At 40.3% G+C, this 23485-nt stretch overlaps 1 protein-coding gene across 2 annotated transcripts; it reads right to left on the bottom strand.

Annotated features, from left to right (window-relative positions):
* Positions 1–1004: 1004 nt before the first annotated feature.
* TACC3 (transforming acidic coiled-coil containing protein 3) lies at positions 1005–17389 on the bottom strand. 2 transcript variants are annotated; one of them, XM_074147265.1, is made up of 15 exons: positions 17210–17389; positions 16918–17063; positions 13416–14519; positions 12035–12134; positions 11384–11576; positions 10278–10330; positions 9274–9407; positions 9076–9187; positions 8192–8344; positions 5724–5800; positions 5575–5618; positions 4376–4536; positions 2877–2983; positions 2551–2671; positions 1005–1237 (listed from the first exon to the last, which is right to left on the bottom strand). In XM_074147265.1, exons 1-15 carry the CDS (start codon positions 17387–17389, stop codon positions 1172–1174), a joined length of 2751 nt encoding a protein of 916 aa, XP_074003366.1. In that variant the 3' UTR covers positions 1005–1171. The 2 variants fall into 2 exon arrangements, with proteins under 2 accessions (XP_074003366.1, XP_074003367.1); XM_074147266.1 differs by having other exon boundaries at positions 13416–14506; positions 16923–17063.
* Between the last annotated feature and the right edge of the window lie 6096 nt (positions 17390–23485).

Genomic DNA, 23485 nt, shown 5'->3' with positions numbered 1-23485 from the left:
TTCCTAAGCTATAAATTACAAGAGAACTTACAGCAGTGCAACCTCTCCAGGAGCCAGGCATTCAATAGTGTTGCTACTGACACTCTCAGGTCAGTGCAGAAGTCACAAAGAAAATCCCACACACCATGAACCTGAAGCATGTTAATTAACTGTAGACCTGTTCTGCTCTATAGGAAGCTGATACACATCACAATACTGATCAGTAGCTACCTTACCAAAGACCAGACTCCAGACTCCCAAGCGCCGCTGCTCCTTTCTCCACCCGCCCTGGCAGACTACCCTCACATGTAAGGGAAGGGCTCCAAGTACAGCTAAGAGCACACCCAGCAGCAAGAGCCCTTCTGAAAGACACAGCTACTAGTCAGGCAGGTGAAGGAATGACCTCCCAGTAATATTAGAAATAGAAAGCTGTAGCTCGCAGTGAGACAATCCTGTTAATGTCTGTTAGATAAAAACCAGCTTGTCCGAGATAGCTTTAATGAGAGCACCAGCAGATGACTTCATCATAACCTGTGACCTGCAGCCTCTATTTCTCAAGGCTTTCCATTACAGGCAATTGGCAGGGTGTTCTCGCCTGGTCACTGGAAAGTCAATAGCATCAGACGAGTGACATAAAAAATAATAATAATGGAGATAGAGTAGCAAGTAATCTGTCCTGCTATTCAGTGCTCTGCCTGGCTCGTCTGCAAAACCAGAATCACTCCCGCTCATCTTAAAACTTGAGCTGTCACAAATGCTATAAAGTATTTAGGGAAGCAAAAAAAAATTTGGAACTTCAGTTGTATTCTTTTATTTTTATTATTACAGTCTTGTAACTCAGGAATGTTTTAAGCGAGACAGCAGGAAGTGCAAAATAGCAACAGTGGCCCATCCTGACCCTCACTAGCAAAGCCAGGACACAAGTATGGAACCTTGGTGTTCTTACACAGGGAAAAGACCTAACATGAGACAATTAAAAACTTTTCCTTTGAGTAACATGTGAAAACATCACGCAAGACACTGTTATCTACTGGAAGTGGTTTATTGACATTTCCTACAAAAGATACAGAACAATATTCAAGACAAGTGCAAGTCAAGAGTTTTATTTTTCTCCACACATATATAATTAAAAAAAGTGAGTAGAACACACAAGACAGAAGTCAGACGACATATTTACAAGACACTTAAGCTATCAAATTTTTTTCATCCTCAAGATCAAGTCATCACAGATTTTCGTTAATTCATCATTTTCTTTAGTCTGTTGAAGACAGGAAAAAAAAAAATGAGTTTCAGGTAGGTCACTACATAAATGTAGTAAGCTTAGGCATAAGTCACAACAAGTCATGTTTGCCAACACATGGAATAAAAAGTCCATTTACATGCCAGTGACTCATGCAAATTTACTCTAAAGGACAGACAACTTTGTAGAAGATCCCATGGCAACTTAAAAGCCTCAGGAAGTGAGCCAGAATCCACTATATTGTCTCTACTTCTTCCAGACTATAAGACTATACCATTATACACGGAGACCAACTGATCTAGGGAAATAAGATCTCTCAGACTCAAAGTCTTTTTGTTAGATACACCAAAATTCAAGATAGTGACAGTTTAGATTTTAATCTTCACAAGACAAACAACTCTGTAGGATGATGCTTTGATAGTTTTACTGACACGTGGCAATAATTCCCAGTTTATATAATACCTTATATGGTCAAGCCATTTTAATAACAGTATGTTAACACTTATTTTAACTTTATGTTAAAAGTGCTACTGTATTTCTAACAGGAACAAAACTAGTTCTGTGTTAAATGGCTTATCTCTCCAGGTACACACCTACTGTTTCTGCAGCTATGCAAGCCTTAGCCGTAAGTCTGAAGACTAACACAAATACAGGACTTTTCCCCAACAGGAATGTGTCAGCATTATCTATTTTTGAGTCTTCAATGCTGGCAACAATACAACTGTACTGCAGTAAAACTAATAGCATGCATCTCCAGCAGTATGACTTTTCACTCAAAAAGCTTTTTCCTTTAAAGGGTTCTAACACAGGAAACCTACGTGCCTTTACAAGACATTCTAAGACTTTATCTATGCAATATGAAACAATATAAAATACAAGGATCGATGGTCTGAACAATATTGAAAGAGTTCCATCAGTACAAAAGAGTCTGTATGAGGGCTAACAGCTTACAAATCATGTTTATGAACGAGCTGAACCAGATAGTTAAGATTCCTTCCTAGATTCTGCTCTGTGACATGTTAAAGTGTTAAAGAGACATCACTGTCTCCTTCAGTAGTTTAACCTCCTGAGACAGTAGCCTGGATTAATCACTTCCGTGACCCACCTTTGGGAACAAACCTTTTGCTCCAAACAATCTAAACATACAGCTAAGTCTTGACATAATAGAGTTGTGCCTTAAGTTTCAATGCCTATTTCCCAAAGCCTGCCAAGACAGCAGCCATGAAAACCAGCACAGTCAGCATGGCTATTTCTAGCACTGGTACAAGGTAGTTCTTGACCTAGTCTAAGGCAATAGCTTCAAGAGACTCACCCACAGCATTTTGACTCACCTTTTGTTCAAGGGTCCTCTCTAAAGACTGGATCCTCATTTGTTCTTTGCGGAGACTGGCTTGTAGTGCTGCAGTCTCTGATGTAGCTTTGCTTCGTACCTGAGCAATTTCCTCATTTGCTCTGAAATGGAAGCAAATGGTGTTTACATCCCTTTCAGACAGCACAGCAAAACTATTCATAGACATCACATTTGATGCTTGTACTTTGGATTAATCCCCAAGCTAAAAATGTTTTAAGCCAAGTTTTGGCATTAATGAACCACATTTTGCAGCAACTGTGAAAACTATTTCACTCCCAGTACCTGGCTTCTTGAGACTGTACTTACTGTTGCAGCTTTTCTTCAGCGTGTGCCTTTAATGCTTGATATCTCTGCTCCTCTTTTTTAATTCTAGCCAGGTATTCTTCAGCACATTTTTTCAGAGCTTCTTCATTCTGTCCCAAAAAAAGGAGCTTGCTTAGCTTTTTATGGGCTACTGGATGGAAGAGTCTCTCCACAAATGGGCTATGTGACTACATCACAGTGGCAGTATTTTCTCATCAGAATAACAGGACCAACTGTGAAGTCCCACAGATCTACACAGGGACTAAAGCTCCCCCTTCAACTCTCTTAACTTTGCAAATCAAGATTTAATCACCCCATTTCCCTCCCAATATACTGTTTATTTACTAATAAACTTTACTAAAGGGGAAAGGTCACTAAAACTAAGGTCACTTATCAATTTTGGCAGGGGGGTAGGGGCTTTTATTGTTGGTTGTTTTTTTAAAATCAGCTTTGTCTTAGCTTGCAATTGTCTTAAGAATAGCTAGAAATCCAACTACTTCAGAGAATCCAAGGAAAGATTCAGGCTTTGGACCCTGACATAAATGAATCCAACATTTAACAACAAGAAAGTGACCTTGGTAGGCACAGACACTATGACACCTTATTTTATTAGGTATAGTAAGTTGGAACTGTTTGAAAAGTCCTAAGGCTCTGTACTAATTCCAGGCCTTAAATTTAACAACTGTTTCCAAGTGATGTTTTAACTCTGCACTAAGGAAAGGGCTTCTGAATTTAGGGTGTAGAGATGGAAAGGACACAAGATGAAGGAAGCCTGACACATTAGTAAAGCAGAAACTTAAGGTGTAACACAGACCTTATACCCGTTTCTCAAACCTAGTCTACCATGAAACTTCTAACAGGATAGTTCTAAGCTCAAGTAACAGACATTAAAGTATAACTGAAGGCAAAAAAAACCTGAAGGCACTTTTTTAAACACTGAATCAGTTTTTACGCATTTTGTGTATTAAGAAACCATAGCTTATGCTCCTCATAGCTTCATTCCTCCAGTTTCTGAAAACACTGCAAACAAAAGCCTGACTTTACCAAGCTAGGTTGTGGGTTTGTTTTTTGGTTTTGGTGGGGTTTTTTTAAAGCTAAATAATGCCCAATAAACTATTATGATTTTGACTCGTAATAGCAAATCCTCTTCAGCATCCATTCAACATGAAGGGGAAACAAGCTGCCCTTACACAGCAGTTGCTACGTGACACTGTCTCTATGATTAACAGAAAAATTATATGCATGCAGCAAGAGACAGCTCATTCTTCTGTTTGAAGAAACTTTGGCTTCTAACAGAGATCATCATACTTTAAACCAGCCACTAAATAAAACAAACCAGTGATTTTAAAAAAAAAAAAAATCTTTAAACAAACAGCAACTTAGCACCTGGTTTTACAGGTAATGCCAATACTAATTAATGGCTGCTCTAGAAAAATCATAATTTCCTCTCCACTACATCTCACTTATCTCAGAAGGATATTATTCACATTATAGCATCTTACTTTGTGGTAACCTTCTATCACTTCTTTCTGTTTTTCAAATCGTTTGAAGAGTTCAGAGAAAGATTTCTCTGTAGAGTTCAAATCTGAGATAACTTGTTGCTTCTCTTCCATGATTCTCTGCATTTCTTTCATTGAAAATTCCTTCTGCTTCTGAGCATCCTCTAAAGAAAGTGGAGTTAAAAGGGTTACACTCATGATAGTTACTGCATTAGCATAAAACCAGTTCCATAGTATGGACAGATAATCCCCACCCCTTCAGTTCTTCCCCTTTATGAAACCTTTTTTTTTTTTCCTTATGTAGCCTCTCCTCTGAAAGGAGACAATAGCTTTGGTTTTAAGGAAGCACTCATTTTTATTTGCTACAAACTACCTCACACCAATCCCAAGGCCATGAAAGACCAATTATAAAGTGCTTGCCTAAAGCACTTTCTCCTGCAATGTAGTCAAAACACTACCCTTGAGTTTACCATAACAGGAGCCTCAAATGTTGCAAGAGAAGTAAGGAATCAAAAAAAAAATACTTGTTCTCATTAAATATATACAATAGTTGGAAGATCTGGAGGAGACTGGGATAACAAGCCATATCAGCATAGCAAATTCTTTCAGGACAAGTTTTTGTTAGTACACCTGACCTATGTTTCTCATAAGCTTAAAGCAGCACAAAAAAAGCTGGCATAATATTCAGTCTCCTTAAAGAACTACATTTAAGTAAGGCATAGATTTGGCTTTTCAGCTTTGACCTAAGAGAATGTACCTACACAAACAAATTTCATTTGATATCTTCCTAGCTTTGAAGCCACAAATCTGACTGAAGCAAAGGCCAAATCTGTCCAGCAAGAACTACTGACATCTTATCACTTATGAGGTCAGATAATAAACAGTTAAACATAAGGTGCAGACAACCGAATCTGCCAGTTTTAATAAACCAACAGCTCACACTCCACTGAAGAATAAGAAAAAGCTAGATGTGTTCATGCCTGATTGAGGAAGTCATAATTACCTACCGAGTGGTATCACACCTGTATGAATATGCCTAAAAGTGCTACTCTACCTTGTATGAAACCTTACACTCACCCTGGAAGCACTTGAAATATCAATGCCAGCAGAGGTGCAAGAGTACTAACTTCAGTTAGTAACCTTAGGCTAAGCATGCCTCTCCCCCCCACCCAAGCCATTCAAAGTGTAAATATGGAACTTACCCATCATTTGTGTTATTGTACTTTCAAACTCAGCAACTATTTTTCTAAAAAAAAAAAAAAGTGAAAAAAAGCATTGAACATAAGTTAGAAAGAGAAGCTGGAGTAAGTAAGTAGATACAAAAAAAAAAAAAGCCAGGACAGATTCGTACCCCATTTCCTTGTATTCCATATGAAGCTTATCATACTTCTTTTTCCATTCCTGAGTCTCCAACTGTTTCTCCTCAACCTTTGAGAGAAAATGTGAACCTTTATTTCTTGAACAAGAAGAGACACAAGATTTGATACTCAGAACAGCCTGAAGGGCAGCTAAAGTATATTTATAACTTGATATAGAGAAAAATAAGTTATAACTACTTAACAGAATCAAAATTGTTATATTACACATTTGATTAAAATACAATGTAGATTGATATGCAGATTTCACATACACAATTCCCACTCAGTGTTACCAATATCTCTTCAAATGGCAAAAATCAAAGGCAACTCAGCCAACCTCTTGGCTACTCTTACTCATCATATATGTAGATCATTATTCTTTGACAGTTATGTTCTCTCAAGAGTTAGTATTCTCTCAAGTGGCAATTATTTCCCTTTTTATTTACAAGGGCAGACAAGAAAAGCAACAAAAATCTCCCAGTCTTAATATAGGAAAGAGCAAATACCAAAAGTCTGTACCAGTAAAGATTAAATTGCTCTTTGGAATAATTTATATTTAATATTCAATCCTCCCCCTACCATGCTTCCAAATTTAAAATTCAGTTAAGAATAACCATACCTATTTCGCACCAGCTGAATTAAAACAGAGCTCACAGTAACAGTATAAAGCAGTATAAGCACTCTTCGCTAACTGCTTTGTGCAAACTCTATAAACTTAATTTTGTACTAGGGTTTCTATCAAGAACTGCAACGTTGATAGTTGACTGCAGTGTGGGACACGTTCAATAACAGAGGCCCAAAATACATAAAACAACCTGGAATTCTAAACAAGAGAACGTGACATGGTAACTACTGATTTCCCCCCTCAAAGTTGCACCAATATACTGTAGTATACTGATTTTCAGTATTTATTTTAGAGTTAATTTATTTTAGATATAGTGTAATATTTCAGATGACAAAGTGGGGCACAAGTAAAAAAAAGAACGTACCAAAATATGAAGAGAAAGAGTTAACAGTAGTTGAACTAGAACAAGCATTACAAGAACAAGAATGTGTAAAGATGGAAACCAGTTAGGAGTTTTCATTTGCAAACTCAACAGAAGTGGTTCATCGACCCAAAAAAGCATGCTTCCATGAAGTGCAGGATTTGCCCAGAAAGAAAATAGATATTTATTCCGCCTCCCCACCCCAACCTTGAGTTGTTTCACCAAAAAAGTACTCTTAAAATTTAGTCTGTCTTCCTTCCAAGTTAATAAATAAATAAAAATGCTTGGAATTACTTTAAGTGACACACAGCTGGAGTCATGCAGTCACACCTGTCTTGGTACAACTATGTTTGCATGTATAAGGTAGTTCTTTGAAATGAGAGATCAGAGCACCAGTTTTAAGACATTACAAGCTGTTATTACATTAATTCTTTATTTTAGGTCAATGGACTAAGAGCTGTCCCTGTCAAAGCTGCATTTGTTTTCCTGTACTAGACAACACGCTGGGTAAAAGCGTCCTCCTGAATGACAGGAAGGAAAAGTTACTCCTAGAAAACCTAGTATCTTTGTACTCTAAAGGCAAAGAGTAAGCAAAGTAGCAGATAAACACACGTCAGTCTTTGTTGGTGTCCTTCGTGTCATTGCCTGCAGTATGTAGCTAGTCAGGAATTTTGAATGCTGTTTTTTTCTGAAGTTAATTTTTAAGTGACATGAGTAGCTTTAAGGATATTTATGTTAAAGCACTTCTCTTACCTTATTTAGTATATGTAAGGTTACATAACCCAGAAGCCATAACGAATCAAACTTTTTTTTTTTGAAGTGAGTGGATACATAACTCTTGCATCAGTAAGAAGACGAGAGTTCAAAAGCAATTTGAACTCTCAAAGCAATTTCTGTTATGGAATATGCCTGATATAGTTACAGAATATGCCTGAAATCCCACTGACTACTACTATCCTCCTCCACTAATGTTCTTCTCTTCCAGTGAGCTCTAGATCTCACTTATTTTATAAGATGGACATACTATTGTGCGTCCCAACTGCACACAGAAAATTGATCACTGCACCAAATTGGCATTACGGTTTTATCTTATTTTAAGGAAATAATCGTTTCAGAAGAAACCAATCCCTCCCATTGGCAAGAACGGGTATTTCCTGCCTAGTTAATAAAGAGTATTGAGATCACTGATATTAAGCCTAACCATTCCATCTGATAATGAATGCTTTTTAATACTGACCAGTTCTAAGGCAGAACCTGACTGACTAATAGTGAAGTTTACCGTATCTCCTTAGACATTAGCTCTGAAGAGTGCTACCTACTGCTCCTATCAAGTGCACAGCAGGCTTTTCAGAACAACATGCTTATGTCAAATAAAATGTAAAGAATTACCAAGTATAGAAATTTGTAACCAGCTAAGCTAGACACAAGGTACCTCCAAGACTATGCAAAGTTCTGCTTTAGAAGTGTCACCATACCTCTTTTTTAACCTGCTGAACAGCTGCATCCATGTCTTTTTGGCTATATTTTAGCACATCTATAATAGCATCCACTGCAGTGTTCGTGGAAGCAGCAAGAGGAAGTGAAGAAACATCACTAGGCAGGGAGTCTGCAGTTATGGGATCTGTTTCCTGTGTGGAGGAAAAAAAAAAAAAAAAGAGTTTCAACAAATCCCTGTTTTCATGCCATTGATTAACTGTATGCAGATTATTTGATGCTAAGTCAACATATTTTACTTAAATCCCCAAAATACCTCCATAACTCTGTTACCATAACTTTCTTAGTGTCCAGATCTCTTAGAACTATGTAGTTATCTTTAAAGTATAACAGAAATTGTCACCCACCAATTATAGCTATCAAACAAAGCAGACGACACCACACTGTTCCCCATCAGTAAAAAAGGCATCATGTCAGGATGAACTACTGTGTGCAGATCTGTTCATAGAAGGCTGTTTAAACCATAAGCTTTAAACTGTACAGCATCAACTATTATCAAAAGAAGATCTTTTCATCCCAGCAAATTAGAATACAAGCTTGTCTTATTTTTGTGGCTTCAGCTCCATGAAAAGATTGCTTGATTAAAGCATTCTTAAAACCAGCTCAAATTCTCCTAGATCATGGGCAATACCACCAGTTTCCACCAAAAAAGTTTTTTAATACTTAAAAAAAAAAATGAAGTCCTTCAAAAAATTCAACTCTGATATAAGGGAGTATCCAACCTGGCTTTGAAAATAACAGTTTAAAAAAGATTTAAGTATTCTGCAATCCTTAGAATATCTGCATAAGTCTTAAATCCAGAACTTAGGCAATCCCTTTCCCAAAATATCAATGTGAAACCGGATACCATTCCAGACACCCTTACAGGAGTTGTAAGTGTTCCCAGAAGATCTAGTCCTTTTGGTTTTTCTTCATTTGGAAGACTTGCTGCAGGCTTTTCAGCTTCCTCAAGTAATTTACTTACATCAGCAACAGGACTGAAAAACAAACATACAGATTATATTCAAGCACTGCCTTTCTTTGTAAAGCTATATACTACAGTTTAGACCAAGTCAATACCTACCCACACTGAAGTGGCGCTGTCACGATATTCATGTTTGTTTCAATAGTACCAGAAATAGGTTTTCTTGGACTGTCTCTCAACAGAGGGTCAAACTTCAGATACAGAGACTGTTTCCTCAAGGCAGACTCTTTGAACTGAGGGGAAAGAGGCATTAACTGGCAAATACGCTGCTTTATAGCGTAACACACACATCCCACACAGGCACATAAATAATCCTCTGGAGAGAGGGTGAGCCTATTCTTCAGTGGCCAGAGCATTGTTCTCAGGAGAAAAATTGTGTAAGAGAATTCAGTGCCCACACGCTTAAATTCTTATGTAATATCAAGTGAACTCAATCTGCTCACAGACAGAATGAAAGAGGCAAACATTTATGAACTATTCAAAACCAACAGGAGACACTAAAAGGAAAAGATAGTATTGTAAGCTGAATGAGCAGTGCGTGTCATTCTCTGTCTTTGCTCAAACAACAATAAGGACAAACACAGCACAAGCAAAAAACAATTTCAGTCCAGTGTATTCACAGTATATACAGAGCCACTCCTGCTCCGGACCAAAGCAGAAGAAAGAATAACTACTCTGAACTGACTGAAACATGACATTCCCAATTTAGAGACAGATTTCCTGAAACTGCCCATAAAACAAAAGAGCTTAGAAAAAAAAAATTCAAAACAATGATCCTTAGCTTTCAAAGCATTATGTTCTTGCAGTTTTGGCAAGCAGAGCTGAAACATCATCCATCTCAGCTTCAGCCACTATTAAAGAAAAATAGCACCTTTGCAAATTGAAACATAAGACCTCTGATCCTTAGCAGAATTGCTTGTAATTATTCCTTCCACCACCACCCCCTGTCCAGCCTTGTCAACACATTCCTTTGGAATAGAATCTCTATTTCTGTGGGCAAGTTCAAAGTAATTAATGAAAACATGTAATGCTTGAAGGTTTTGTTTTCCTTTCCTCTCCCCTCTGCCAGGGAGGTAAACAAAACATTTTGGTATCATACTTACTGATGAAGTCCCAAACTGTTCCAGATAGTCTATTTCTATGCCCATTCCTAGAACTAGAAAAGAAATAAATGATACAATCAAGACACAATATTCTTATACTGTCTTACAGTGAAGCACCCACAGACAGAAACAGATAGGCATATGTATAAGCAAATAAACACCTACTCTAATATCATGAGCTCTAGTTTTTCATTTAGTAAAAATACTGTATTTTTATCTAGACCCAAAAAAAAAAAATATAAGAAATCAGACAAAGGTTTCTAAGCTAAACAGACTTATAGCTTCCATTTGTCCCCAAATACCTGTAAGAACATGTACAATTCAACACACAGTTGAAGAACTTCTGCTGTTCTATGGTTAAAGTGGCAAGCATGCTCAGATATTTTTATGGGCCGTTGTATAAAAGAGTAGAACAAGATTGCCAATCTCACCACTAAAATTAGCACACAGGTCAGATTTGAACAACGAAGTTATAGCCATTTCTCAGTACTCCGATTCCACTCAAGCATTAAGATAAGTGGTAAGACTGCACTGCAGTCAAGTCATTTGCTCATCCTTCCACACAGCGCTCCTACAAGGAATAACCCTTCCAGGTAGTTAAGTCACAGCTATTAAGTTTACTATACAAAGTAAGCTTTCAAGACAGGCGTGCAAGTGCAGAAAGACCATCCACACTGCAATACAAAATCAGTATTCAAGTAGTGCTAAGGCCTGCAGTAATCTACAAGACTCAAATACAGGCAGCTGTGTAGCTCTAGTGCTCTCAGTTTAGAAAGTGCTTAATACCAGAAGGTAGCATTTTTTTCCAGCGCAGAAAGCTGCCACAAACTGCTGGTACTGTTTCCTGTACCAGCCCAAATTTCATCCTTCGTGGCAGCTGAACACTAGCAGCCAGCTTTTTGAATTTATCTTAATCCAGAGAAAGTTAGAAATATGCTTAGGTACATTTCCCACCCCTGCTAATCTTTGTAGGTTTTACAATCCTTTCAGAAGAGCAAAGCGAGAGACAAAAATCAGAATCACTGACAAAATGGAAGTAGAGAAATACCTACACGGAGGTTATTACAACAATACCTTTTCGGTCTGTTCTAAAGAAATGCCTTTACCTTCAGATGATGGTCTGAAGAGCTCATCAGGTTCAGTGCTAGCCATCTGCTCATCTGCTGTCATCTCAGTTCTTTGGGAACTAGCTTTAATTTCTTTTGCAGACATTGACTTTTTTCCACTGTCAGCAGAAACCAAATTATCTTGAGAGGGGACATTAGCTGGAGACATTTTAGATGGGCTCATTTGCTTCTCCTGATGAGAAAAACACAATCCTTTTTACTGTTAAAATAATGATTTAAATACAATGAAAATCACAATAATGATCTAATTGGTTTATCATAAACTAGCTGGGCAGCCAGCATAGTAAACCAAGAGTTCACAGGCATAGAAACTGAACTACCAACACTCAGTACAGCTCATATTATACTGGAGTCACTTTTTTTGGAGTCCACACCCTTATGTTTGTCCTTCTATGTGACTGCTGATCAAAAAAGATACTAAATACCAAGGCACCAATTTGGTTGTCTCTGATGTTACCTTCAAAAGACAAGTCTGCACAGTGGATATTCTTTCTAGACCTGCTGAAGATGCATCAAAACACTAGTTCTTGGACAAAATAACCTTATCAAACACGTGTTTGACAATGTTAAGTCAAAGAACTCTTTCATGGAACAACTTTGTAAGAAACAGCTATCTTTCCTATACCTTACCATAGCTATCTCTCCTGGAAGTTCATCTTCTGCTTGAACTCCTGGCTTGTCTTCTTGAGCTTTTGGCTTGTCTTCTACTACACTCTGTTTACTGATTTCCCTAAAGAAAAGAAAAAAAAATATCAAAATCCAAGTCACACAGACAGTTCTGAATTCTATTTACTAGATAACACTGAAGCATTGAACAAAGAAAGGTTATTTGAGTTTCTACTGCCTCAGTACAGGAACCCTTAAGGAGGGTGGGGATGTAAATTCACTGTCTTGCCTGGTGACAACATAAGTGACAGAAAGCTCTCCCTCCATCAGAAGCAGTGCTGTCCGGGAAGCAGAAAGTCACAGCAGTATCACTTATTCCTATTCACTTAACACTTTTCTGATTTTCATTTGTTAAGCCCATTATTTTTTTTTTAATTAAAGACAGGCTTTTTGTTTAATTATTAACAGACATGGCAGGGTCTGTTAGGATCTATTATTACAATAGATCTGTAATAATAAAACAGATCATCATAACTCAATGATCTTTAAGGTCCCTTCCAACTCTAACCATTCTATGATTCTGATTTTCCCAAAGTAATGTAGTGATTATTGGTATAAAGCACAGAAATGCGTTAGAGAAGTCCAATACTGCAGTTACTGCTGACAGCACAAGCTTAACTTTTCAACTTGAGAAACAGTAGCTGATCATGTTACACAGGGAGCAAGAGAGCAAACATTTCTGTCAAATGAACATCTCATGCCAGGATAGTTCTATTAAGCCCCTGGCTGTCTACAGTAGTACCAACATTTTAGTAGCTAGAGTTTCTAGGAAAGACAATGCAATAACTCCTAGTCTCAAATAAAAAGTTTTATGTGGTGCCAAAAAATGCAAGTTTAGTGATGAGCATTTTTACTGGAAATAGCTTTCAGATATGAAGAATATGCAAGGAAGAAACAGCACCTCAGAGTTCAGCCAGGACACTAAGCACAGAACAGAACTGCCCAGTCCCTTCACATGCTGCATGATGTGCAAGGTTGCTGCCTACTTACGTTTTTTTGAAAAACAGCAGAAGTCACCTTGTTCTCCACACTTTAATCTCGAAGGAGTGGGGAAAGAGCCACTTGACCAAGTTACTAATGCTCTTCCTATGTAAGCCTATTCTCTTCCATTCCCCCAGATTTAAGAGCACCTTTTCCCCAGAGCTAGCCATCTCAGGATGAGATGATCACCACTGAGATCTTTGCTGTTGCAACGTATTGTGTTAAAGGTTACAGCGTGCAACAGACTCAGCCAACCTCAGAGGGAAGAAGTCAAGAAGGTAGGAAACAACTAGTTATAGACACCATCTATCTTTTCCTCACATGAGTTTAAGGTGCTTCTACATTCAGCTACAGATTTACTTACAGACTTTTGGGTTCTCTTTTCTCAAGAGTTTCACAGGTACTTGGTCCGTTATCCTGCTCCACTGGAAGAGGCTCACTTCTTGATGATGTGCTACCCTGTTCCTCTTGCAGGTGAGCCTTCTGAAGGCTAGGTTTAGAACACTTGAATGAGCTGGAAATTTTAGAGCCTCCTCCAAATGGGTTAAAGTTTGGATCATCGAGTTTGTCCCAGTCAACCTTATAAGATGCTTTGGGAATAGGAATTTCATCTTCCACATTACTTTTATTTTGCACTTCAGTATTCTCTGTTTTTGTTTTAGTAATAGGAATTTTTTTGGAAGGTGGTTTAATTCCAGGTCTTTTACCTAGCTTCTTAGGCGGTGGTTTTCTAGCAGTGGTATTATCAAAGTCAAATTCCAGTTTTACTGATCCAGCCTTGGTGACATCAGGCTTTTCTGCAAGTTCCCCTTTGGAGACAGCCAGGTCTTCTGCAGGCTTTGACCCTTCTGCAGAGGCTTTTTCTGCTACCGAAACATTCTGAAGCTTCAATTCCTCAGTTTTAGAAGAATTAGTTACATCAGAACTACAGGAAGATAAATTGCCAGATAACTGTACAGGAGGTGTAGGTGCTTCTGCTAATCTCACTGAATTATCAATTTGGCTTACGTCTGTGGTGGAACCAGACTTCACATCCTGCACAGGGTCATTGATTGTTTGCTTAGGGGACAACTTGGATTTGGTAGACTCCAGCTCTCTCAATACAGATCCTTTTCCAGATAAAAGAGTCTTCTCTTCTTCACTTGATCGCTCTGTACTTGCTGTGGTTGAAGCAAAAGGAACTGTATCATCCAGCAGAGGAGAATCACTACTTTTTTCAGAGATTCTCTCAGGGCTGCTCGATACTCTGTTTACAAGAGACTTTTGCAGATTTCCAGGAGAGTGTTGCAACTGTGCTGAACTCTGAAAGGGATTGATGCCATTTAAGTTATCAAAATCGAGATTGTAGGAACCTCGACTCTTCACTGGCATCTCATCATCTGGGTAAGGAGCCGTGCTGACCTTCTCTGGCATTAGGGTACTTATCACTGTATTGTCTGCTTCAGCTTCAGTCTTCTGTTGACATGTGCTGTATTTAAAAAAAAAAGAGATCACACATGCTATAGCTATTTTTTTAGACATCATTTGAAATCATGTTTAGAAAGATACTTGCACAAGTAAATTTGCATGCTCAGAGTAATCTGATTTTTTTTTTTACAACAAAAGAGTATCATAACAGCAAGAATTCAGTTGTCATCTAAACAAAAGTTATGAGCTCTGGTACACATGAACTATAGGAAGTTTAGTCCTTGAAGCTAGTCAGTATTCTTAACCTATTTGTTCTACACAACTATTTTACTTTATGCCAGTCATCACTGGAGACTGCTTGACTCACTACAGTATGCGGACATTTCCATTTCACTAAACAGTGAAATATACATTGCTTTGGAGGAGTTATTAACAGTAAGCAGCTCACACACAATTAGTAGTACATCTTCATGTAGATTCATCCATGAGTCATGACAGGCTCATAAGTCTAAGTCCAAAACTCAGCCATGATTCAGGTTCTCCCATTCTAGTCATTACTTTGTCTGGTCATTCTGGCACGTATTTTTTCCCTTGAAAGTATGCACCAGCATTTCATCTATGAGGGCCTACATACCAAGCCAGAACCCGGACTTCAGGCACTCTGAACTCCGTACAACTGCAGATCCGAAAAGCAAAGTGTTATACAAGAAAATACATCTCCAGTAAGAGAAAGGTAAGATTCTCTAGCAGAAGAAACAGGTTAAAGTTTATGTACTCACTACTGCTAAGTATTCTACAAGTTGTTGCTCTCCATTTTATTTCCCCAAATTCTACTCAACTTTTGAGGCTTAGCCTCAGACTACAGAGAGTTAAACCATTACTTCCTGAAACAGGATTTCCTCCCATTGTTTTGTCCCTTCGTAAAGTTATTATTTCTGTGTGCCATCCATATCTGCTGTAGAACAGAACGTGATTAAAAGCCACTCAACTCAAAACACGACTTTGATAAACCCGAAAGCAAAAGCGGGAGATAAGAGTTGAGGAAGTCCTTCTCACCCGGTCTGAGTGCCTCTTCCCTGCAGTAGTTCAGCCCCAGGCTGGTTCAGCTACTCAGGCCCCTCCCTTTCTCCCCCAGTCTTTAACCTCATAAATGCCAGTCAAGAACCAGACACCTGCTTGAAACTTGAATTACTCGAGACTGACTAGTCGAAAGCTACACCCTTCAGCAACACCCAGTCCTTTAGCTTATTTGCTACAAACAGATCCTTACATTTTAAAAGCAGAAAGGATACGTACAGTAAAAGCAATGTCTTGACACATAATGATTCCCTAACACAAAGGGGCTATCACCAAATCAGTTAAACTCACTTGAACCTTGCATGCACTAAAATAAGTTTGGGGCATAAATGCAATTATGTAATTTAAAAGTTGTGGTGGCTAGCTCAGAAGTACTTTTCTAAACCAGAGTATACATGCAAGTTAACAGTTGAAACAAATCTACACATTTAAAGAACATTTTAGTGTTCCCATCTTTCTCCCTTCTCTCCTTCCCAAAAACAAGAAAATGGGTCAAAAAAGTAGTGGGTAGTTTAAAACAAGCAAAAGGATGCATTTCCTTGCAGAAGGCAAAGCTAAGACACAAGACTTCTTGCCACTGGGAATTATAGATGTCAGATGTTTATAAAAGTTTAGAAAGGACCTTAAAAAGTCAGTAACAAAATATATGCATTGAGGCCTATTAAATAACAGTGTCATAACACTGTTTTATTAAACTACTGTAACAGTATTTCTAGTAAGGGAGAGTTGCAAAACTCCAAATTGGAACACTTCAGACTTTCTGCTCTTCTCTAGACAGCTACCACGAGCCATTTCGGGAACCAGGCTTCTAAAGGCGCACAAACTTGTTCATACTTGGAATTGATGTTGTATTCATTTTGTGTTGCTATATTTTCTTTAATCTTAATGCTCATGACTCAGTGTCAATTCAAGCTAAGCCTTCAGAAGATGTATCTTAAGGAAAAAATCTAAAGAGATAAAACTGTACTTAACATACAAGAGAAGAAATTTTAAGGCTTAGCTTTAAGGATTAGCTTCAGAATAATTGTAGCCTCACATGAAAACTTTACTGTAGGAAACAGTTTTGTATTCTCTGCCTAATGTGTCTCTTCTCTTAAACTATTCATCTATATCATAAATCATTCCCATGAAATCAGTTACCTGGGAGTTGAGTTCGGTATTCAACATTACAACCAAGATAACTGTCACTACTTTTAAGAAAGTTTTATCTTTGAAAAAAGTTTGTGCATCAATGTCAGCATTAATTTTGGTCCTTTAGTACAGGTTATATGTTGTTATATAATACAAAATTACACTTTAACTATACAGGTTTATAATGGGGAAAAATTAACTAGAGTACATTCCACATTACTAATATTACTAGTGGTGAATACATTACTTACTCAACATTGACGAGCGCAGATAAAAGATCATCCGCCAAGGCTTCACTGCAATCATCAAGCGTGAAAGTAGTCTCAAGTTTGTCTGTCATAGTAGGACTTAAGATCTTTCGAGTCTGAGGATCTCTCAGAGGAGTCTGAAAGGTTACCTTTAAGAAAGGGGTGGGGAGGGGAAGGAAAAAGGAAGAACATGAACACCACAATATTTTCAAGCTCCAAATAGCATAAACATTTATTAGCAGAGATCATAGAAGGCAAAAGAATATAATCAATATAAAAGCAGAAAGAAGTTTACCTTCATAGCTTTTGCCACGCTTTTTGGTGGCAAGTTTTCTTTCTGGGACAGGCGTAGAATGGAAGGTCTCCCTGTAGGTTCCGGTGGTGCGAAGAAAAAGCCACAGTCTTCCGCTGTTAGATCATCACTGATGTTTCCTCCGTTTTCTCCATTTTCTGCATTTAAAATCTGCAGACTCATTCTAGGATATCAACACATACAACATCACAGCATGAATGAGAGGGTGTGGTCAGCCAGATGCACTTTCAGATAATGGAAGAAGTTGGAAGCCTGGCACTGGCTGGCAAAGATTAATTAGCAGCTTCAAAAGAAGTTTTAAAAGTACTGAAAATCTTCATAGGAAAAGTTAGATCTCAGAAGACTCTGAAAACATCTAAATGCAGCACTGCACAGCCCCTCAGCTTTTGTCAGGGGTCTAAGGAAGTTAGTTGTTGATATTACTCTTTCCACAGTTAACATTATAACCTTACTAATTAAGCTGCCCATCCTTTAAAGGGAGCTCTGTTATTTGCAAGCTTCATTACCAACCCCTTAAAGCCAGTAGTGATGTACAGTCACGCCTCTTCTAATAGGGCATCTAGCTAAGCAAAATTACAGCTTTTGCAAGGGACTGATGACAATCATTTCTTTATTTTATTCACATGGTCTCATTACTACATTGTACATCAGCAAACAGCAAACCCAAATTTGGTTAGTTAGGGTGTGTTTAGGATCAGAATCCTGGATAAAGTTACTTAGCTTTTTCCTGCATCGTCTGATCACATGCTGCTTTTGTAAGACACATAGTAGTTAAGACTCCTTGGCAGCATAGACATTAATGGTATGCAAATCCAAAAAAAAAAATGTAATTAAAAAGGTATTTCTTAAATATTGTTCTTACACTGGACATGCACAAGCTTTAGTAGACCATATAGGCTGATCTAATCTTACTAGTATTTCAAGTATGAAGGACTTGAAACTAAAGCTTGTATCACATCTACGATTAAGGATGAAAGCAAGTTAGAGAAAGAACACGTTTTAAATATCCCAGGCAAGCCAGCACATTGCAGGTACTTGAACTCTGTCTACCTTTTATTCCCATTGGAGCCTCCGCTGTTCTTAAAGGTTTAAGATTAATAGTCAGTGAGGCTACTGCTGTTTCTTTAAACCGGAAACAGACAAAACCCAAAAAAGTACCAGAGCACAGAAGGCATGTTATGCAAGATCTAGGCATAACCACTGTCCATGAAGGATGACCCTCGAGAAGCACAGTTATCTGTCAAACCACTAACAAAGCAATTTCTTTAGTAAAAACCGATGTGTTATCTTGTATCACCCATGCAAGATAATCAGTATCATCAAGTGAAGATGTTGACTTAATGCAAGGGGTAACCATTCCAAATGATCTGAAATGCTTGAGTTGACCAAACAGCTAATGGAATTTATTTCTCTATCCTCCATCATGCAGTCAAGATTAATCCAGAAAATCAGCTGAGGAAGACAATCATTTGGAGTCTTCGTTGTCATAAAGGGGTAATGGGAACACTCACACTGAAAATTTTAAGTTATGTTTTCAATCTCATTGCCCTTACTCCAAACTTCTGTATTTAAGCCTCTGCACACATTTCATACTCCAGTGAACTCAGCTGCTTTGTCTGCAACCCTGACAACAGTGCTTTTAATCAGCAATGGAATGCAAGCAACAGCAACGGTAAGCAAAGCATGCCTGTATTAGCTATTTCTTCCTTTATTCTTTATCATATTCATACTTGAGCCCAAGTTATTTTGTACATAAAGTATTTTTACATTAGCAACTTGTAGAACTTGACGCGAACTTCATTGCTTTCCTTAATTCCAGACTAAAATTGAGACAACAGATCAAGTGAATCTTTACAGACTGTTGTTGCTTACTGTAATTACTTCAGAAACAAAGCCTGAGACATGAAAAAGTTGGCAACACCTTCTAAAACAAGCCCCATAAGTAGGGGAGGTTTGTTTGGAGACTTCGTCAGGTTTGTAATTGAGCTACTTGTGCACCATTGCTAAAGCAGACTCAGATAATTAAAATACCCAATCAATTGATACCGTATATATATATATATACACACCACATTTGCCCAGCACTTTAAACAATGCACCTAAAAAAAAAAATAAAATCAAACTCCTTTCTAGGATTAAATCATTAAAAGCAATTCAGCATTTATTTAAAATATCTGCAGCCAAGATTTTATCTAAATTCTATTTCACAAGTTCATTAGCTAGTAGCTGTAATCGAGTCAGAGGGGAAGAGAGGCTTTATTAAAGACATCTTTTTGTTTAAAGAGATCACTGTCCAAGGCATGCAAGTACTGTGAAAGGCTGCAACTTTTCCCACTAGAGCCAAAGTTCACAAAAATGAAACTGCTCCTAGTTTTAGAATGTTTATCCAAGCACAAGCAGCAGTCTGTCATTCTGTATTTGAGAATAAACATAAATTCAATGACATCAGATAATTAAACATCAGGTACCTATAATTTGTAAATTGAGGGCTTCATGACAACTACCTGTTGTTTAATGATTGCTGGGACACAACGTCCAAAACACCAATGTGGTCTCAAATGCCTAAAAAAACCATTGCAGGGCAAAGATGGAATTTTTCACTTACTTATCCTGCTGAACTCCTCCAACAGCTAAGATGCTGAGCACTTGTTCATGGACAGAGTAACTTAGTATGTGAGGTGAATATTTCCATACAAACTGATACAGAAGTGACTGATATATATTTATATTTGGTTTTAGTGCAAACATCCCAATTCAGAACAAATAAACACTCTTCTGGTTAACTGACTCCCTCACAATCATGACCTTTCCCCTGACTACAGAAGTCACCAGACTCTCAGCAGACCATTTGAGGAGGGGGGATTCGCAGGAGTTTTAGCCAAAACCAAGCCTGTGAGGCAGCAGGCGCGGAGCCCCAGCCCAGCCGGCCTCGTTAACCCCTGGAGCGGCCACCCGGGCCCCGCAGCTCCTTGCAGGGGAAGGGAAGATGTGGCCTTGACCTTCGGCAGCAGAGGCAAAGCAGCCACTCAGGGCGGGAACAGGCGACTTGGGCCTCCTCCGGGCCGGGGAGCGGAGGAGCAGCAAGGCCTGGGGAAGGCTCCACAGCCTCTCCGGGAAAGCACGGTCCCTGCCCACCGTTGCATCTGGCCATGCTTTAAGTTTAAAAAACAAAAACAAACAAAAAAAACCACCACCGCCACCAAACAAAAATCACCAGCCGCCCAATTCACTCCTGAGTCACCCTAGGCCACAAGGGCCCCACATCACCCACCTCGAAAGGCAGCGGGGTGCCCTCAACAACCCCGGCCACCTAGGCTGCCAGAGCCCCCCTCAGCCCCATACAGACCCCAGGCTCGCAGGAGTGCCCACATATATTTGCCCCACCCTCCTCCTCCTTTTCTCCCCCAATACTCAGAGGCGACTCCGAGTCCCCCTCAGCCCCTATCACCCTCAAAACGCATAAAGATGCTTCCAAGATCTTCCTGAGTCCCACCACATCCCCGAATTCATGGGGGTGGCCCTGAGGTCCGCCCACATCACCCCCGACCCAGAATCACGTGGGGTTTGAAAGGGACCTCTGGAGATCATCTAGTCCAACCCCCCTGACTGGAGACCTCTAAACACACACCCCCCCATTACCTCCAAGCTCCTCTTCATCCCCAAACTCACCGAAGTTCCCCTCAAGTCTTAGTCCCAAGCTCACAAAAGTGCCCATGAAACCCCTCGACAGGAGCTCCCTGCAGCCCCACACCACCCCCAAGCTCACAGAGGGAGTCCCCGAGATTGCGTGTGCCCCGTCCTGCCCCGTCTGCCCCACACCACCCCCAAGCTCTCAGAGAGGGTCCCCAAGCCTCCTCCAGCCCCATACGACCCCCAAGCTCAGAGGGAGGTGGTCACCGAGCCTGTGTACCCCCCCCCAACCTCACAGAGGGGGGCCCCGAGCCTGGGTACCGCCCTAGCCCTACCCCACCCACAAGCTCACAGAAAGGGTCACCGAGCCTGCCGGGCCCCCCCTAGCCCCACACCGCCCCCAAGCTCACACAGGGCGGACCACAACTCCGTAGACAATGAGAGCCGCCACCTCACCGGCACCCCCCAAAGGACCCCTACCTGCCGGCGGGGCGCGGGTACGGGCCCGCAGGGCGCTCGGCTGAGGCGGTGCTCTGGATCCGATGGGCTCAGGCTCCCCGCCGATACAGCCGCCACCGGGCCGCGCCCCCTCTGCAGCCGCCACGAGATTTCAAATTTCAACGGCCGCCCCGGCTCGCGAATGAGGAAGCGGCATTCGGAACGCGTTCACCAATCAGAAAAGCGGTCTGCAGAGAGGCGGGGACAGCAGCCCATGAGACCCCGCGGGAGTGTACTCCCGCGCGAGGCATGCTGGGAAGTGTAGTCTTCGGGGGGGGGAGAAGATGCGGTAGTCATGGCGTCGCGCTGATGGGAACAACGGTTGAACGTCTCAGCCCGGGGGCGGCTGGCAGCCACGTCCCGCTTGAGACCCACGCTGGGGCAGGCGGATACCGGCTCTAGGGGGAAAAGAATGCGTGTCTGGTATGCTTCGGGAAGAACCGTGTGAAGTGTCCATGGTGTCCAAGATCAGGCCCCCACAGGACTTGGTTGTTTCTGGGGGCAGAGGCTTGTGTCTGCAAATCCTGAGGTAAATAATTCCGCCCTTTGGCCTGAAATTTTAGAAAAGCAAATTCTCAATATCTAAAATCCTTTTTGCCGTAGAAGGAGTGAAGTAAGAGGGTGGGGACAAAGATGGATTTCTGTGGACCCCAGAGTACCTCCTGGGCATCAGCCCCTCCCTCGCATGGCTCTGTGGCCAGGGGAAGGCCAGGCAGACGCTTGCCCATTCGCACTGCTCTGTGCCATGCACACACTGATTTCCACACAAGCAAAACCGGGCAAGAATTTGAGATGCAGACCCCAGTGTTCTTGTAGGTGCCTGCTATGGAGGAATTGGGACTGAGGCCTATGCTGGGCCAGGCTTTGTAAAAGAGGTCAGTGTAAGTAAATCTAGAGTGTCCCCTGAGACTCAGTCCTGCAGTGAGTTTATGAAATACTGTTGATACCATTAGGACTCTTTAAATGAAATGAAAACTGCTGATACAGAAATTAGCACAGGATCATCTCAGAAGCTGGAAAGCTTTTGGAAGAGGAAGCTCCACATTTAAATTCTGGTTCCTTTCAGAGCTCCATGTTGATAAATAAATCCACATGAACTTCCATCACCTTTAGGACTTTTGCACAAGTGTCCCTTGTATCTGTTAGAGCATTTTGCCTCTCTTCCTCCCTCACAACATAAACCCCATCAGTTCCTTGTAGCCCCCCGAGTACATCCATGACCTCTCGGTTATTCTGCTTCAACAATCTTCTGAATAAAACCACAGAAAGAGAACTTGCTGCTTCTCAACCTGATTTTTATTATTGAACTTTATAGTCCATTCTGCAAATTAAAAGTCCTTACAGTTGAGTCATTAGACAGCAACAATGAAATGATTGTTAAAAGAATAAACTTGCAAACAATGACCTCTTTTAGAATGAAATACGATGCCCGTAATCCAAGCATAATTTTAGTGGTGCCTCTGTCTTACTCAGGAGTCTCTAAACCACTGTGAATTCCCCATCTCCATCAACAGCAGCGACACATTGGCCATCTGCCAGCCTAAGATTTCACATTCCGGGGGCGGCATTTCCTATTTACTCAGCTCCCCGTGGGTAGTAGTGTAGAACATTGCATGTTGCTTTCCCTGCCCTGCTTCTCCAATTATGCGATTTCCCTTTTCTCTGAAGGAGACAAATATTGCAGTTTAGGGGTTACTACAGGGTGCAAGCAGGAGGTTTGTTGCATTCTAAGTGAAACGGTGATTCTTGTGGCTATTATTATTTGTATTTCAGTAGTAACCAGAGATGCCTGCCATGCATCTCCCTTTGATGTGTTCGGGAGTGTACAGAGATATCTTAAAATCTGATGCACTTAAGACTTTTACTTCCCTGTCCTGACCATTCTTTGAAGAAAATACTACATAGAATACAGTAGGAAAACCAAAGTTGTTCTGACTCTGACGTAGGACGGGCCATTTTCCTGCTTCAGAAGGACACTGTCCTCACCCACCAGAGCTCTTTTTAAGTACAGGACAGAGCGAGTTCATTTTGCCAGGCCTTATGCCAGTTTACAAAGCGTGAGGCCACGGGGAGGGTCGGCTACCGGCCGATGCGAGCCCTGCCCGGCTCTGCGGAGCCAGGGGCTGAGTC

The sequence above is a fragment of the Numenius arquata genome, chromosome 5 (assembly GCF_964106895.1).
Source record: "Numenius arquata chromosome 5, bNumArq3.hap1.1, whole genome shotgun sequence".
NCBI classification, from domain to species: Eukaryota; Metazoa; Chordata; class Aves; order Charadriiformes; family Scolopacidae; genus Numenius; species Numenius arquata.
The sequence above is the reverse complement of the archived record's forward strand: the minus strand, read 5'-3'. Positions and strand labels throughout refer to the sequence as shown.